An 18908-nucleotide genomic window follows, 5' to 3' on the forward strand; every position below is an offset into this window, starting at 1 on the left:
GGAGAAGGTGAGCATTTTTTGTCAAGGCACAGGAGGAAACCTCAGGATTTTATTGATGGAGAAAGAGCGGGGAGAGCCTGGATGGGGGGGGGGAGCCTCTCTTATTGGTTGAGCAACCCCTGCCAATCAGATGATGTTTACTCCAAGACACACACACTCAAAGTATGTTCTGTGAAGTGACTTATACTGGTGCGGTGCACTAGCTCATGGAGCCCTGCATGGACACAAGCACATCAAAGCCGACCCCTTGAAAAAATCCGGGTAATCATTCATTCACTTCTCCTTCCGTTGTTGTGGAGAAACCCCCCTGGTTGGCAACAAGAACAATGGGCACATGTCCAAGAATCTCATTTGAGTGGGGTTCCAAATGTATGATATCAAAAGGAAGCAGCTTATCTATCAAATTAAATGTTCTATGGTATTCCACAAGAGGAGCCCTTTGACACCCTGGCAAATCCTGATGTTATAGGCCAAATGATTTTATTTCCAGAGCCCAGAGCAATCTATTTGATGTGGTAGCAGATTGAGGTGTAAATGATGAATGCCTTCTGATCTTGTCTGTGCTAGAACTGGACTCCAAAACTACCCGTTTAGTGTAGTTGTACAGATCTTTAGGAAATTGATCAGCATGAGATTTATAATTTGATAAAGTGTGCAGGTTCTTTTTAAATGCAAAAACTGGCCATAAAGAATATTTTTCTTGAGATGCTTGGGATGATTACTAGAATAATATAAAACAGCATTTCTGTCAGTAGGTTTAATATAATCTTTCACACATATATAATATTATCATGAATGTAGTTCATAACATCCAAAAATGAAATCCTCCTACAATCCATATGGCATGTAAATTTTATGTGATCACTAATGGAGTTGATCCAGGTTTTATGTGTTCACTAATTATGTTAGAGATATTACGTATTGACAATCACACAGGTCTTATTATATTGTATGTCCGTTCTTTATATACTTCCATAATGCACGAGGGGGCAAGGTCCATTATAGATTCTTTCTTGAACTCTCATCCCTTGGTTGATATGCTTACTCATTTTTATTGCATTTATTAGATATTGTTTTGGAAAATAATTATTTTCAATTTGACACACTTTTTTTGTTTAATTAGCAGTGCAGTCATGGGCAGCCGGGTAGTACTCAGTATTGCCAACCTCTGTATGGCTGTGGTTGAATATATCATCATTTTAAATTCTTTGAAATATTTATTGAAGGGATTATTCAAATATTGTAGAAGATATATAGATGAACTTTTTATCTTGTTTTCTAAGACATCTGAGGTTGATTAATTTTTTTTACGTGGATCAACTACATTAGCAATGATATGAAACTTACATGCCATATGGATTGTAGGAGTATGCCATCTTTATGGAGATGATTACGTTGCCATATATAGCAAAAACACAGATTTCATTGTGGTTTATGCCATTGTAGCATTTTTATACAAGGCAGTTTATCATTTAAATTATTGCTCTAGATACTCTCTCTGGAGGATCTTCTTTGCAGGTACACTTTGGGCTTCATTAGTTTTAACAGCAGAAAATTTAGAGAAATGGCCATTGATATTTCTCAGAGGTTGCAAAAGCCTGATTAAAAAAAAATCTTTACAGATTTATCAGGAAAATGAGGATCACGAAAAAGGTTACTGCCATGAATAAATGTATTCTATCCAAGTCCAGTGTGAAATGAAATATAAAAAGAATAAGAACTCAGTAGCAACATGTAGTGCTAATCCCAAATGCTATTACTTTGTTTCCTTTGGATATATTTCTACATATTGTAAGGTTTAAAATATGTGCCCTCGCCCTTCTCTAAATGCATTTTTGCCTCCCACTCTAGAGAGATACCCCAGTTGTCCTTTGTGTCCTCAAACCAAAACTGATCACCGTGCAGTAAATTAACCTAAGAAGATAGGCTCAAAGGAATATCTTTGGAATTAAAAGGGTTTCCCCTCCATTTGGGCCAAATAAAGGCAGTTATTTAGATGAAAAGTGAGTCTAGCAGGATTTGAGGATAGTCCAATGCACGCTGTCTCTCTCTGACCCTATGTGTTTCTAATTATGAGTGAAGGTGTGTGGGAGGGCTTTTTCTTCTGGAGAACCTGACGTTATCATTTTTGTGCTCTTTCAAAGTGTCCATGAATGTATCAATAAATATATCCTGTAGTAAGTTTTGAATGAGCTATCTTAACTCTGTGTTACTCCAACTCATCAATTTTACTACAGGAGGCATCTGCTGAAACAGACTGAGTGAGGATTACATTGTTTAATGGGCAGAGGGAAGGCTGGTTATTACACAACTCGCTTTGAAACATTGTTGTGAAAGATTCTCATGGCCATCCCTTTATCTGAAGACCCTACAAGGACAAATGTAACTAGGGAAACTGATAGGAAGTACTTGTTTACCAATTTCTGAAGAACAAACCTTTATCTAAGGAACAGAGAAAGGAAACTTAGTTAATTCCCAGTCACTCCAGACCTTAAAGCCTGGCATGGATCAGCTTTAGCTGAGGAAAACCAAGTGCTTTTGGGGTGTATCTCTTTTGGGGTGTATCTCTTTGAGGTAGGGGCAGGAAAAAAATCAGAAAGAGTGAGGGTATGTATTTTATTCGTACACACGTACATGTATGTGTGTGTGCGTGCGCGTGCGTGCATGCGCTAATTTCTAGGGTAAGGAATATGCACACAAACTTGTGGAGTATTCTTTGATGATACTGGAGTAGCTTCAGGCTCCATACATTTTGGAATGATCAGGAGGGCAAGAGAAAGTCATCATGATATGTGGAAGGACAAAATATTTTCTTCATAATGATAAGCAGCAATAGGGTGCCATCATTTATTTATTAAATAAATGCAGCAGATTTATTTATTATCAGTTTATTTTAAAACATTTCTGTCCTGCTTTCCCCATCATTTTATTGCTTTTTATAATATTTATATTCCACTGTTCAAAAATAAGTTTGTTTTCCATAAAACAAAAAATGAGTAAGACGATAAAACAATTAATAAAAAAACCCAACACATTAAAACATTCTGCTTAAGAACCATTTAAAGCGGCTTACAGAAATAAATACAACTAAAGAGTTGTTCAGTCGTTCAGTCGTGTCCGACTCTTTGTGATCCCATGGACCATAGCACGCCAGGCCTTCCTGTCCTCCGCTCTGTCCCGGAGTGTGCTCAAGTTCGTATTCATTGCATCGGTGATGCTATCTAGCCATCTCTTCCTCTGCTGTCCCCTTTTGCCTTCAATCTTTCCCAGCATCAGGGTCTTTTCCAGTGACTTTTCTCTTTGCATTAGGTGGCCAAAATATTTGAGCTTCAGCTTTAGTATCTGTCCTTCCAATGAGCAGTCAGGGTTGATTTCCTTTAGGATTGACTGATTTGACCTCCTTGCAGTCCAGGGGACTCGTAAGCGTCTTCTCCAGCACCACAGTTCGAAAGCATCAATTCTTCTGCGCTCAGCCTTCCTTATAGTCCAGCTCTCACAGTCATACGTTACTACTGGGAAAGCCATAGCTTTGATTAGATGGACCTTTGTCGGCAAGGTGATGTCTCTGCTTCTTACTATGCTGTCTAGGTTTGCCATAGCTTTCCTCCCAAGGAGCAAGCGTCTTTTAATTTCATGGCTACAGTCACCGTCTGCGGTGATCTTGGAGCCCAAGAAAGTAAAATCTGTCACTGCTTCCATTTCTTCCCCTTCTATATGCCAGGAAGTGATGGGGCCAGATGCCATGATCTGAGTTTTTTTAACATTGAGTTTCAAACCAGCTTTTGCACTCTCCAATTTCACCCTCAACAAGAGGCTCTTGAGATCCTCTTCGCTTTCTGCCATTAGGGTGGTATCTTCTGCATATCTGAGGTTGTTGATAATTCTCCCGGCAATCTTAATTCTGACCTGTGATTCATCCAACCCGATGTTTCTCATGATGTACTCTGCATAGAAGTTAAATAAGCAGGGCGACAATATGCAGCCTTGTCGTACTCCTTTCCCAATTTTGAACCACTCGGTTGTTCCATGTCTGGTTCTTACTGTTGCTTCTTGACCCTTGTACAGGTTTCTCAGGAGACAGGTAAGGTGGTCTGGTACTCCCATCTCTTTAAGAATTTGCCACAGTTTGTTGTGATCCACACAATTAAGGCTTTAGCGTAGTCAATGAAGCAGAAATAGACGTTTTTCTGGAATTCTCTTGCTTTCTCCATGATCCAGCGAATGTTGGCGATTTGATCTCTAGTTCCTCTGCCTCTTCAGAACCCAGCTTGTACTTCCAGTAGTTCTCGGGTCACATACTGCTGAAGCCTAGCTTGTAGGATTTTGAGCATCACCTTGCTGGCATGTGAAATGAGTGCAATTGTACGGTAGTTTGAACACTCTTTGGCATTGCCCTTCTTTGGAATTGGAATGTAAACTGACCTTTCCCAGTCTTGTGGCCACTGTTGAGTGTTCCAGATTTGTTGGCATATTGAGTGCGGCACTTTAACAGCATCATCTTTTAGGATTTTAAATAGCTCCACTGGAATACTGTCATCTCCGCTAGTTTTGTTGTTAGTAATGCTTCCTAAGACCCACTTGACTTCACTCTCGAGGATGTCTGGCTCAAGTTCAGTGACCGCACTATCATGGCTATCAGGGACATTCAGATCTTTCCTATATAGTTCTTCTGTGTATTCTTGCCACCTCTTCTTAATCTCATCTGCTTCTGTTAGGTCCCTGCCTTCTTTGTCCTTTATCATGCCCGTCTTTGCACAAAACGTTCCCTTGAGATCTCCAATTTTCTTGAAAAGATCTCTGGTCTTTCCCATTCTATTGTTTTCCTCAATTTCTTTGCATTGTTCATTTAAGAAGGCCTTCTTGTCTCTCCTTGCTATACTTTGGAACTCTGCATTCAGTTGGATATATCTTCCCCTTTCTCCCTTGCTTTTCGCTTCCCTTCTTTCCTCAGCTACTTGTAAAGCCTCCTCAGACAGCCACTTTGCTTTCTTGCATTTTTTTTTCTTTGGGATGGATTGAGTTGCTGCCTCCTGAACAATGTTACGGACCTCCGTCCATAGTTCCTCAGGCACTCTGTCTATCAGGTCTAATCCCTTAAATCTATTCCTCACCTCCACTGTATATTCATTAGGGATATGATTTAGGTCATACCTGAATGGTTTAGTGGTTTTCCCTACGTTCTTCAATTTAAGCCGAAATTTTGCATCAAGAAGCTCATGATCTGAGCCACAATCAGCTCCAGGTCTTGTTTTTACTGACTGTATGGAGCTTCTCCATCTTTGGCTGCAGAGTACATAATCAATCTGATTTCGATATTGACCATCTGGTGATGTCCATGTGTAGAGTCGCCTCTTGTGCTGTTGGAAAAGAGTGTTTGCTCTGATCAGCGTGTTCTCTTGGCAAAACTCGATTAGCCTTTGTCCTGCTTCATTTTGTACACCATGCTTGCCTGCTATCCTGGTGATTTCTTGACTTCCTACTTTAGCATTCCAATCCCCTATGATGAAAAGGACATCTTTGTTTGGTGTTAGTTCTAGAAGGTGTTGTTGGTTTTCATAGAACTGACCAACCTCAGCTTCTTCGGCATCAGTGGTTGGGGCATAGACTTGAATTACTGTGATGTTGAATGGTTTGCCTTGGATTCATACTGAGATCATTCTGTCGTTTTTGAGATTGTACCCCAGTACTGCTTTTCCCACCCTTTTATTGACTATGAGTGCTACTCCATTTCTTCTAAGGGATTCTTGCCCACAGTAGTAGATATAATGGTCACCTGAATTAAATTCGCCCATGCCTGTCCATTTTAGTTCGCTGATTCCCAAGATGTCGATGTTCAATCTTGCCATCTCATGTTTGACCACCTCCAGGTTACCTTGATTCATTGATCTGACATTCCAGGTTCCTAAACAATATTGTTCTTTACAGCATCGGAATTTCTTTTCACCACCAGACACATCCACAGCTGAGTGTCCTTTCGGCTTTGGCCCAGCCGCTTCACTCTTTTTGGCGCTACTTGGAAATACCCTCTGCTCTTCCCCAGTAGTATATTGGACACCTTCCGACCTGAGGGGCTCATCTTCCGGCGTCATATCTTTTAGCCTTGTGATACGTTCCATGGGGTTTTCTTGGCAAGAATACTGGAGTGGGTTGCCATTTCCTTCTCCAGTGGACCACATTTTGTCAGAACTCTCCACCATGACCTGTCCGTCTTGGGTGGCCCTGCACGGAATAGCTTATGGCTTCACTGAGTTACACAGGCCCCTTCGCCACAACAAGGCAGTGATCCATGAAGGGGAATGAAAGAGTATCAGCATAATAAAACAGTCTTAAAAGTAACAACCTGCTGAGAGAAATAACACCGTGGAATCAATAAAAAATATAATAGAATAGAGTGGAATAACACTCACCTTCTCCCCCAAATGGCTTCTGGAACAAAAAGGTTTTAATACTATGGTGCAAAGCCAGGTGTGTGTGTGGGGGGGAGATATCACACAGACCTCTCAGGGGAGGCACTTCCAGAACCCTCAATGCAATGGCCAAGAAGGCTCTGGCCTACATATACCTAATGTCAGAAGGCAGGAGGATGGAGAGCAAGGCTTCAGTTGATAATGAAAGAGAGACAGCTGGTTCATACAGGTGAAGTCCAAAGCCATTTAGGGCTTTAGCGGTTAGCACCAGAACTTTGAATTGGACCTAGATGCAATATTGCTGTTATGAGCTTCCTGTGGTGATCTCAAGTCACCATCATGTTTTGCACAGTTGAAGCTTCTGTTGCTCTTCAAAGGCCCATAGTCTAACTTGGATGTTAACAAGGCATGTATGACTATGGCCAGCTCACATCTTGCCAGAAAAGGGATGAATCTGGCATATCATCCTAAACATACTGTTGGCTGTATCTGCAACTTGAGATTCAAGGATAGAGTAAGATCCAGGAGCACTCCTAAGCTGGGAACCTTACCCCTTCAGAGGGAATGGAACCCCATTTAGAACAGGCTGAACACCTAAATTTGGATCAGTGGGAGTAGGCTGTTGCCTTCGTGCCCTGCTTGAACAAGGCTATTGTCTTGGATGTCATGTTTGTGGGCTTCCTGGGGACTACTGTGAGAAGCAGGTTCTTGAGCTAGATAAACCCTTGGGCTGCTCTAGCACTGCTCTTCTTGGGATCTTATGTGAAGGATTTAACATTGCCAGAACCAGGAATTACAATCAGAACATGTCACGGAGTAACTGATTCCCCATGAAACATAAAAATCTATGGTTTTGATGAAATGTTGCGATTAAAATCAGTTTTATTTTTCCTATTTTGGGAACTGTGGCACATCAGTTTATTATTCAGTAGAAGAGAGTTGGATCTGCTGAAACAGATTGCAAGCCTGCCAGCAGCGAGAATTAACTGTTGTGTAGTGCTCATTCATATGCACTTTGTTAACATAGCCCGTGCCAGTAAAATAGAGAGAGAAATGGTTTCCCTATCAGATAAAGACCCCCTCAATGACAGCTCTTAAGAAAGAATGAATTGTGACTTTGTATAAATTAGACTTTGTTGCTACTCAAACTGATGGATGAAAAAAAATTGTATGTTGTGAATAGGCATAGGCAATAGCCTAAATCAGGGGTGGGCAACTTCTGGTACTCCCAGTGTTGTTGGACTGGGACATCAATAATCCTTTACCATTGGCTATGCTGGCTAGGCTGATAGGGGTTGTAGTCCAACAACATCTGGAGAGCCACAAGTTGCTAACTCCTGGTCTAAAAGAAGAAAAACAGCATGTTGAATCAGCCCCCAGTGTTGCCTAAGTGATGCACCAAGTCAAATGCAGTACGTCAGTTATGTATCGTGGTGTGCTAGATGCTTGACAGTTCCCCTGTGTTTGCAGTCACTGGCAGCAGAGAAAACAGGAGGCCTTGGTAGGCTGTGTTGGGCTTTACAGCTTTTGGGAGGGACACAACTCAGTGATAGCAGAGCACATTCTTTGCATGAATGCACACAGTTCAGTCCCTGGCATCTCCTGATCAGGTAGCAGGTAATGGGAAAGATGTCTCTCTGTGACTCTGGAAAGTCAATATCTGACAATATTGGGCTAGATGGACGAATAGTGTGACCCAGTGTAAGGCAGCTTTCTGTGTTCCTCAGTGTTGGTAGTAAGCCAATCAGTCATCCAATCAATCGCATTTAAAGGAATTTGCTTAGTATCAAAATCTTTATATCACTGACTTTGGAAGTGTAGGACAACATACAAACAAGCAAGCATTGACTAAGAGTTCATCTACATGGGGCTTTTACACTGGCTCCATTGCGCCCTGAAGTTGATCAAGTCAAATGACGCATGCCATTCTCTGTAGTCAGCATGCTGTTTCTAGCTCTAAAATCTGGTGGTTTTGAAACTGCTTTTCTCATTGATTATCCCATCGTGACATTTTCATGGCGCTTTCCAGGTCCATGTGACATGAATTGCCTTCGGTATGGGTTGCTGGGAGCAGTGCTGATTGGTGGAAGGGAAAGTTGTGCTTGGGAAGGGCCTGGGGAGGGCAGAGGGCTAAACATGTCTACCCAGAAGTAACTTCATCTGCACTTTGCCAATTACAGTGGAAGGGTTGGGAGAATTCCTTTGAGTATTTATTTAAATATTCACTGATAGAGGGGGCGGGCAGCCAGCCCTGCCTCTTTGAAATCTCTCCACAAGCTTAAAATCCTGCATTTAAAATGGGGCTTTCTGCTTCTGGTTTAAATGAAAGATCACAATAACTCCCTTTTTCATGTGCTTCCTTTTCCCTCACCCCCTTCCCCCTCCTTCTCCCCATATCTGAGTCTTCAGTTATCTTTCATTGATCTCACTCCTGACTCCTCTTCTTGCCATTTTTCCTCTTTTCCTCTTTTCATGGAGGAAACTGAAGTGGAACACAATGGGATAATTTGATAGCTCATTATCTGCGATCTATATAAAAACAGAACAAAGGGCATTTAGTGCAGGAGACACCTTGAATGGTCACAACATCATGTAAAGAGCCTGCAAACTTCCATGAAGGAGCAATCTCAATCACAAGATAAAAGCACAGTGTGGAGCCCTGTATGTGTGAAGGAGAAACAAGCTTACTCAAAAGTAACTATTTCCAGTCGTATGTGAATGACCATGGGAGTGGGGAGGGGGTGGGCAGCCAGCCCTGTCCCTTCAAAACTGAATGTGCGATGGAATATCTAGCCTGCCTTTCTCATCCATCAAAGCGCAACAGCACTGTTTCGGCACTTCAGATTTCCGTATTTGTTGCTAACGCCAGTCAGAGTATCTAGCCTGCCTTTCTCATTCACCAAAGCGCTACAGTGCTGTTTCCAGGCTTCAGAATTGTGTATTTGTTGCTTTTGGCATTCACAGTAACTAGCCTTTATCTCTCATTCATAAAAGTGTGGGCAGGAGGAGGAGGCTTAGTTCCTGATGAGGAAGCAGAGGAAGCAGCAGCTGCCATGCTGCTGGCTCCAGAGCATTTAGGGAAAACTACCACATTATTCCTCCATGTATCTTCCCTGAGCTGAGGAGCATGGAGAGGGGTGGGAAGCAAGCCTGTCTCATTGGCTGAGCAGCATCTAGGAGGTTGATGACATTCACTTCTACTAGCGGGACTCTGTCCACTCAGCTCCAAAGTAAGGCAATTTCAACTGCAGTTTGACCTTTCAAAAGCAGGGTTTTAGGTATGGTTTAGTCTGCTTTTCTGGCTTTGTCTGCCACCACCAAAGCCAATTTCATGAAAATCTGGATAATACCCCAACGTGCTTCTCATTCTGTTTTCATGTAGCTGACTCCTAAGTTAGCATGTCCTAATGAAGCTTTAAATTGATATGAATTCTATCTCTAATTAACAACTCCCAACAGTTATAGCCAATCCTACGCATGCTTATTTGTAAATAAGTCCCACTGTCCTCTTTACTCCTGGGTATGTATGCACAGGGTTGAACCATATAAACCATTTCTTTATGAGTGGAATTTCACTCAGTTTCCAGATTCTAGCAGTATTACTTTTCCTTAATACATATGTTAGTGTATTTTTATTAGTTGCATTTTTATAAAGTTGTACTGAGTACCAACTGATGGGGTGAGGCGGGGCGATATCGCTATGGCTATGATCTAACCAAGATTGAATTGTTCCCCATTGAAAGCAAAGTGCTTAAAGTTGGCTGAATCATGTCCCATATGAATAAAATGTTAATTACTCGTTGTTGTTCTAAGATTATTCTGATCTTTCTCAGGTTTGTCCATCCGAAGTGTGTGTTGGAAAGCAGATCGACTTTTAGCAGGGACACAGGACAGTGAAATATTTGAGGTGATCGTGAGAGAAAGAGATAAGCCAATGCTAATAATGCAAGGTCACTGTGAAGGAGAGCTCTGGGCTCTGGCGGTGCATCCCAAGAAACCATTAGTTGTTACTGGCAGTGACGATCGATCTGTGCGGTAAGGCAAAATAAGAATGTCCCATGAACTTTTGCCATGGCCATTTTGGCCCATCCTCATGCTTTTCAAGAAATGGTTGTGATTTTAAAAATCAAGGCATTGGTGATCAATTGGCCATTCAAATACCTGTGCAGCCACAGCCCCAAATGGCTGGGGACACCCCCACTGCTGGCATGATTTTCTGGTGTGTTTGTCTGGAGCCAAACATTCACACATGTACACATATTCTCACACATCATTCACTCACACACAGCTACAGTCACACATGTACACATCATTCTCACACATCATTCACTCACACACAGCTACACCCCCACATTAAATCACATACACACAGTGTATTTCCAGAACAGCATCTCATGTTGTAAAGGTCTAGTAATGCTGAGATGGCCATTCACAGGGGGGATGATGGAATACCACTGTTCAGAAAGTGTTGAGAATAAAACATCTCTCTCTTTAAAAATCAAATGGCCTAGCTTCCCCATGTTTATCATAGAAGCATCCTCCATGAACACAGGCTGGAAATCCCCCCTGATAGTTCTGTCTGCCAGGAGTAGATTTGTGACCTCTCTCAGTTCTCACCTTTAGGCTTTTATTTCCACCTTCGTGGGTTGTTGAAAGGCGCCAGTGCCCATCTCCCTCTGAGTACGTGTTGGACATACCATGTTCTAAATGTCATAATTCTGCCTCTAGAGGTCTTCTTGAGCCCACATGGCCATACCTGATTAGAGGATCTACCTCCCCCATCTACTGTCCTCCCATGATGCCATAGGGTAAAAATGGGAAATATTCCATATTAAAATTTGTCATCTACTGAACTTCATGAGTTATCCTTACTCCTTGCAAGTCTGAGATTTGAGATTCCTCTTTAAGATTGTCTAGCTTAGTTACTTAGGGCACAATCCTATGCATGTTTAGAAAGAAAAAAGTCCTACAACTGCCACCATTATCCAACAAACCATGCTTTTCATTCTCTTGTAGCTTATGGAGCCTTGCTGACCATGCCTTGATCGCCCGTTGCAATATGGAGGAAGCTGTGCGGAGTGTATCTTTCAGTCCTGATGGATCTCAGCTGGCACTGGGCATGAAAGATGGCTCTTTCATTGTTCTGAGAGTAAGGTAGGAGAAGAAATATATGTGTTTTAACTCCAGCAACCCTTTTAAAAAACAAAAATAAAAGCTCAAACCAATTCTGGAATTTGTGAATGCTATTTGCACAATTCTATCACAAGTCATTGGCCCGTTCATGCTATGTTGGCTTGAGAATGAGCTGTGTGCCAACATACTTCCCTCTTTCCTCCTCCCCTTGCATGCCTGGCTTTGGCACTTCTATCCTGGCTTATTAAACTACAATTTACTGTGATCATATCCTGGTTTGAAATCCTGAGGGGTGTCTCCACCAGCGACTTACTCCGAGCTGGCTGCGTGTTGAGGTCATTAGGGATACATAATGTCATGGCCATGCAGCAGCCACCTCAGAGCTTATCTGGGAAAAAACAGGGCCCCATCTACACTGGGCTTTTACTGTGGGGCAGGTGCAAGTCGAGGTCCATTGTGATAGATGATGTAGTTGCGACTTCACAGCCATCTGTGGGTTTTGCCCGGAAAAAGTGGAGTTCCAAGGAGTCGTTTTACTGCGATTTTGGGGGTCTGCTGCAGATTCCCCTGCGGTTGCGGGCTGTCTGTTCCTTCCCCGAACTTCCCCGCATCTTACAGTGGGCATGTTGTAGACGTGCATAGTGCCTGCGTCACTCTGTGATGCCCCTTTACTCCCCCATCCTTTCACAGCTGCAGTTACAGAGGCACTGAGGGGCGTTTTCATTTATTTAATCACACTTTCGCACATTTTTGCAGCTTCGTATCTTTGCAACGGTTGCTTTTGGACTCAGTGCCCAAGGGCTGGGGAGGGTCTTGAGGGAAGGAACAAGATCGCTCCAGGCACCATTTCGGAGTGATGGCTAGGCATGTAGCACTCATGCTTGTGAGTGTGAACCATTGCGAGAGCCTCAGGCTGGGGGACTGACAAACTGATGGTGTGGAAATGAAGGAGCACAAAACACCCAATTTTTACCTAAAACAAGATCAGAAAGACACAGCAGAGCCCCTGAAATATAAAATAGCCACTGAAGTGTCACCCCCCCCCACACTCATGGGACTGCACAACTACGCATTTCAGTATAATGGCAAAAAAAAAGAGGGTACAGCGAGTCTCTTAGGGAAGCGCGCAGTACATCGCAAGTGTATCGTAGGGCATGGTGATTCGAAGCTGCATTGCTACGCAGTTGCGAAGGGGTGGGGGGTCAAAGCGATGCCATATAGATGGGACCCAGATTTCCTGAGACTGCTTAAGTCCAGTTCTTTTCCTTAAGTCGGGTTCTCCCCAGTATAGTTGCTGTGTGCCCCAACCCCCACATTTACTTCAGGTATGCTAGCCTTGCCCAGGGGTGTGCCTTTCACCGTGACCCCAGTCAAGGGGTGTTTCCTATGTGTTTCCCATCCCTGCAGAAACCAATCAGTGTCTCCTCAGAAGTAACTCCCATTATGCTGAATGAGGCTTGTCCCCTGAATGCCCACATCAAAATTTACAGAGATCCCCCTCAATTGAAATGGCACAGTTTAAAGCACATTCCCTAAATGCTCTAAAGCATGATCTCAAGGCTCCAACTCTCCAATTCTTCATTGTTTGGTTTATTGCCTTAGGAGGTAACTACTTCACACAGCTTCCTTACATGGTTCCTGTGGTTAGAAAGGGGGCTGGTTTCCCATCCCTTTGTCCCCCCACCTCTTTCCCAGCACAAGCATATGTGTATCTGCTCAGAAGTAGCTCCCACTGTGGTCAATGAGGCTTTCTTGTGAAATGCAGGTGTATCTGGACCTTAAAGGGAAAGGAGAAAGAGGGGGAGGGGAAGCCTCTCTTATTGGTTGAGTAGCCCCTGCCATTCAGATGGTGTTCACTCCAACCCCCACTCCCATCAGGAAGTATGTTCTGTGAAGTGATTTTTACTGGCGCGGAGCACTGCCTCATGGAGCCCTGCATGGACCAAATCGCAGCAAAGCTGATTCCTTTAAAAAAATCTGGTACTCCATTCACTTCTCCTTCCGTTGTTGTGGAGACACAGTCCAGGTTTGTAAGAAGCACTTAAACCACAGTTTCTCTGTTCAGACATAGCAGGAAACTGTTCTGTCAAACCTTGATATCTTTCTAAAAGCCAGGTGTATGAGGGGAGGATTGAAGAGGGAGTGCGTGGGAACAAGGCACAGACATGGTTTGATATACTCTGGTTAACTGGTCCAAAATGGCTACGTCTTAACTGGGCCAGTTGTGAATATGTGGTGATTAATTTGAGCTCAGTGGAGCATATGCATAAAACCAGGGATTGTGGCACATTCACATGAAGGCATGGAGAATATGCACAAACTGACAATGTGAACAAGGGATTTTGCACTTTGTCCAGGCAACATGCATAATGTCCAGGTGATGTTGGACAATGTGCACAACCGGATAGACACTCTCAGTGAGGTACTATGCGCATTGAGTGGTCAATGTTTATGTAATCTGGTTGTGGGTTGTGCATATTGCCCAAGCAATATAGGAAAGGTAGTTGGTGGCTATGTTTGTTAATGTATTTAAAACAACAATCCTTTTAAAACATTTCTTATTATTTTGTTTTCACCACACAACACCACTATTAATTATTCTTTAGAACTCTGCAGTTGAAGAAATGTTACACAAAAGTACAAAGAACTTTTTAATCCTAAAACAAGAATAGGCTGAAGACAATGGAGAAAGTAAACTTTATTATAAATGCATTTTTAGAAAAATTGGATAGTACTGAATACAGAAAGGAACATTGTTGCTTGGCGGTGGGAGAGATAGTGCAATCCTATACAAGTCTACTCAGGAGTAAGTTCCAGTGAATTCAGTGGGGCTTATTCCCAGGTAATTGGATATAGGATTGCAGATTGCTGTAATCCTATACCCACTTACTTGGGAATAAGCCCCATTGAACTCAATGGGACTTACTGAGAAGACATGTATCAGATTGTGTTGTAAGGCTGCAATCCTTTGCACAGTTTCTGGAGCAGAATGTCTCTTAGTCCAACTGAAGGGGAGGGGGCGTTTGAGCTTTACTTGAATAGACAGTGCCTGAATGCAACACACATAGTAAAATAATTGATTGTCAGATGTAAAGCCTTTTAGAAATGCAATTGCTCAAAGAAAATGCAAGGCAATATAAGTTTGATGAGCCTCCATTTGTGTTTTCATTCAGGTTTCACTGTACCTTCAGGAGGCACGGAGTTAATAAGGCTAAATAAGAGATTCACCGTGCTATCCAGCCATAGATCAATTTGCCAAAAATAAATAAAGCACCATAAATCTTTTTATCTTTATTTCAGATGAATGTGCGTAACTGTTTTGAGAGCATAGAACTCTAAATAAAATATCTATTGTTTTTCTTCTCTTTTTTGTAGTCTTTGGGAGCCGTAAGGTGGGATATAAACTATTTTTAAACAAATAAATGAATGTATCTTGAATTTTTAAAGTAACATGGGTTTTCTGGGGCCATTTTGCATTTACAGGCCCACGGCTAACATTTTCAACACTTGGTTTTGCAGAGATATGACAGAGGTCGTTCATATCAAAGACAGGAAAGAAGTAATTCATGAAATGAAGTTTTCACCAGATGGCTGCTACCTTGCGGTGGGTTCTAATGATGGCCCAGTGGATATCTATGCAGTTGCGCAGCGGTACAAGAAAACTGGAGAGTGCAACAAGTCTTCTAGTTTTATCACTCATATTGACTGGTCTCTGGATAGTAAATTCTTACAAACTAATGATGGTGCGGGAGAACGCTTCTTCTACAGGATGCCATGTAAGTTCACAAAATCTCTTCATTAGTCATACTTGAGATTTTAAAAGGCTATATATAGAACTATGCAGTCTTTAATTTCAAAAGTAGAACGTTAGCTTGCTACATCAATATAGGCACAATCCAGAGACTGGTCTATTTAACAGATTTAACCTAAGGAGCATGTCCTGCTAACTTATATTAATTTGATTTATTACATTTTTATCCCACCCTTCTTCCAAGGAGCTCAGTACAAAGCTCCCATATTTACCTACCTGGGCACTAAGACCATCCTCGGAGGCCCTCCAGGTGCCCCCACCAAATGAGACGAAGTGGGGGGCTATAAGAGAGAGGGCCTTTTCAATGGTTGCACCCCATTTGTGGAATGCCCTCCCCAGAGAGGCTTGCTTGGCACATACGTTATGGTCTTCTTGGAGCCAGGTGAAGACCTTTTTATTTTCCCAGGCATTTACAAATGGTTTTTTTTTAGTGCTCTTAGTACTTTCTTCTGCAGTGGCTTTTAATTTGATGTTCTGGAATGGTTTTATTATTTGCTGCTGTTTTTATCTTGGTTATATTCTCTGCTGTTTTTATTCTTTGTTTTAATGTTTGTAGTTTGTGTTTTTAATGTATTGTACACCACCCAGAGAACTTCGGTTATTGGGCAGTTTAAAAGTACAGTAAATAAACATAGAATCATAGAATAGTAGAATAGTAGGGTTGGAAGGGGCCTACAAGGCCATCGAGTCCAACCCCTTTATTTACATAAATAAATAAAGTGCATGGTTATGCCCTCCCGTGCAAATGTGTAATCACAACAACCATGTGAGGTAGGTCAGACTGAGAGATAGGGAGAGCTGGGTTTAAATCCCCACTCTGCTATGAAGATCACTGGGACAGTGTGACGAAACGGTATATTGTTTTATGGTTTAATTGTCTATAATGTCTGTTTGCATGGTAGATGTGTTATAACATGTATTGTCTCTTTAAGGCAGGAAGGGGGAGGGGAGAACTGGAATGTTCAGAATTTAAATACTGTCTCCTGATTGCTGTGGTTTTTTATTATTGGGAGAGAGGGAGAATAACAGGATCCTGGTTTTTCTTGAGTGGTTAGATAGGTTTTGATGGCTTGAGGGCTAGGAAGGACTCTGGACTCTAGCTTTGGGGGGTGGATAGATTCCCTGGGAGGTGGAGGGAGGTTTAATTATTATTTTAAAGACCATTATTAGATGGGGTAGAGTAGGCAAGGATGTAATAAAAACATGAAAAAACAATTCTTTACCACTTCTTGCACCAGCTAACCTGAAACGTCTTATCCTTTGTAAATAAAGTTTAATTTTTATTTTGTTAGTACAAACCACATCATTCTCGGTCTCATTATTAACAGAGAAAAGGATTGATGATAATAAGAATGTAATAAGCTAGTGTCACAATATCTACACGCACACAGAAACTGAAGGTTCTCTCCTAGCTAAGAGGAGAGTGGTGGTACCAGCAGGTTTAAAGGTTTGAAAAAGAAAAGAGTTTTTCTTGGCAGTAGGAGAAAAACACCTCTGTAGTGGATTTTGAGGTTATTATGGTTGTATCCATTCTTTACACACTCACTCTCTATTTTTCCCTAAAGGAAGAGGTAGAGGGAATATAAAGGTATTAAGCATTCTAGAGTTAGAGTTTGTACCTGATGCTGTGGAGATTTTCATGAGGAGTGGTGATGAAACAATAATGACAAGAGGGGAAAGGGTGGATACACCACATAGACTTTGGGCCAGTCACTATCCCTCCACCTAGCAAGATCAACAAGATTGTTATGAGGATAAAATTGGGGGAACCATGTAAGCCTCCTTAATTTCCTTGTATGAAAGACAGGAGCATAGAGGTTGATATGAAAAGGAATTTCTTAAGGTAGGAAGTTTGAAAACCACTGGGATAGACATTTGTGTTCAGCTACTCCTAAAACGCATATGAATAAATAGCTTATTAATCTGATTTTGTTTCAGCGGGAAAGCATTTAACAAGAAAAGATGAGATCAAAGGGCTTCATTGGGCTTCATGGACATGTGTGATGGGACCAGATGTGAATGGAATCTGGCCAAAGTACAGTAACATTATAGACATCAACTCTGTGGATGGAAATTATAATAATGCAGTTCTGGTGACTGGAGATGATTTTGGATTAGTTAAATTGATCAGATTTCCTTGTCTAAAGAAAGGTAAGACTCCACCCCATACATATCTGATATTTTGTTTAGGCTGGGTGAAGATCAGTCGACGTGTCTTTGATGGCTAAAATATATTCCTTCAATGAGCGAAGATACACTCCACATGATTAGGTGGGAATGACATTAGGCAAAGTGCAGTATAGCCAACACAGGAGAAACAGGTCTGAGTTTTGTAGCTGCCTGGAAGGAGGAGCCTTGGGGGCTCCAGTTGAATGCTGCTTGCTTTGGGAGTAATTGATGCTACTTCACAGATTACCACCGTCCATCTGACCACTGGTCTGAGCCTCCCTCTTCAATATGTGTATTTGTGATATCTGTTTATCTGGACTGTTCTAGATCTGTGGGAAAAAGGCATGGCTGTGGTTGCCCCCAGGATAGATCAGAAGGTACTCCCTGGGACTGTTATGGGGTCCCCATAGGTTTGTGAATACCTTGGAGAGCCCTGCAGTAGGTAATTACAGGGCCTGGAAGGTGAGGTGGCAATGAGACATCTTCAGTTCGGCTGATTATGCTTAGAGTTTATGCCCTGGGAGTGGGGTGGCTACCATAATGTACAAAGTAAATATTTTTGGAAGAGCAATGGACATGGCATTGAACAACACTGTTGAAGCATTAGAAGCCATTGGAATATAGTTGACAAGCATGAGAACTGCCGTTTTGCAGAACTGCCTGGCTTTAGACATAATTACAGCGGCCCAGGGCGGTATCTGTGCCATATTGCAGCAGGAATGCTGCGTGTACATTCCTGACAAGCAGAGTGTGATAAATCAACTGATATATAAAAAAAACCCTTTAGGCTCTGCCCCAAGGAATCTACAATCAAATGTGTGTGGAAGAAAAACAAAACTCAATTATTTCTATAGGCACACTGAGATCTTTGTGGTACGTTTGTCTGAATTTCCTCAGCTTGCATCTTCTCCTGTTCAGGGCTGTCAATTAGCTTGGTATCTTCCACAGAAACTAAATTCTCTGTAGGGTGATAATATGTGGAGAGCATCTGTCTGTTATTTCCCCAAACACTTATGTCCCTGGCTGAACTCTTAAAAATAAATTATATGACCTTGTATCCTGAAAGAGGGCAATTAGATAGTTGCAAGTTTGCTTTTGTTGCTGCTTAGGTGTGATTAAGCTTTTCTGCAGGTGTTCTGCAGCCTGGGTTTTGCACTTTCTTACAGTTTATTTAAAACAAACTATGTACAAGAAAAGTAATTTCATGAGGGAGGTAACTTAATTTCTGAAATACAAATAGATGTAAATCATTAATTTTGTTTTAAAATCCAAAACATTATTTTGGTAGTCTACTGAAATTGTGCAAATGGAAAACTTTATCATATCTATGCTTTGGTAAAGTCCATGTTGGAGTATTGTAGTACATTGCACATGGGCTACCCTTGAAA

At 41.9% G+C, this 18908-nt stretch overlaps 1 protein-coding gene across 4 annotated transcripts in view; it reads left to right on the forward strand.

Moving 5' to 3' along the window:
• EML6 (EMAP like 6) overlaps positions 1–18908 on the forward strand; it is a 229802-nt gene that overhangs the window by 103460 nt on the left and 107434 nt on the right. For all 4 annotated transcript variants that reach the window (XM_084829251.1, XM_084829252.1, XM_084829254.1 and 1 more), the window contains 4 exons: positions 10241–10442; positions 11424–11561; positions 15060–15316; positions 17290–17502. In XM_084829251.1, the coding sequence (XP_084685377.1) occupies positions 10241–10442; positions 11424–11561; positions 15060–15316; positions 17290–17502 (810 nt within the window). The remainder of the gene's footprint in view (positions 1–10240; positions 10443–11423; positions 11562–15059; positions 15317–17289; positions 17503–18908) is intronic.

This window comes from Heloderma suspectum, chromosome 1 (assembly GCF_057233095.1).
Source record: "Heloderma suspectum isolate Gila_16-S chromosome 1, 16-S_ref, whole genome shotgun sequence".
Lineage (NCBI taxonomy): Eukaryota > Metazoa > Chordata > Lepidosauria > Squamata > Helodermatidae > Heloderma > Heloderma suspectum.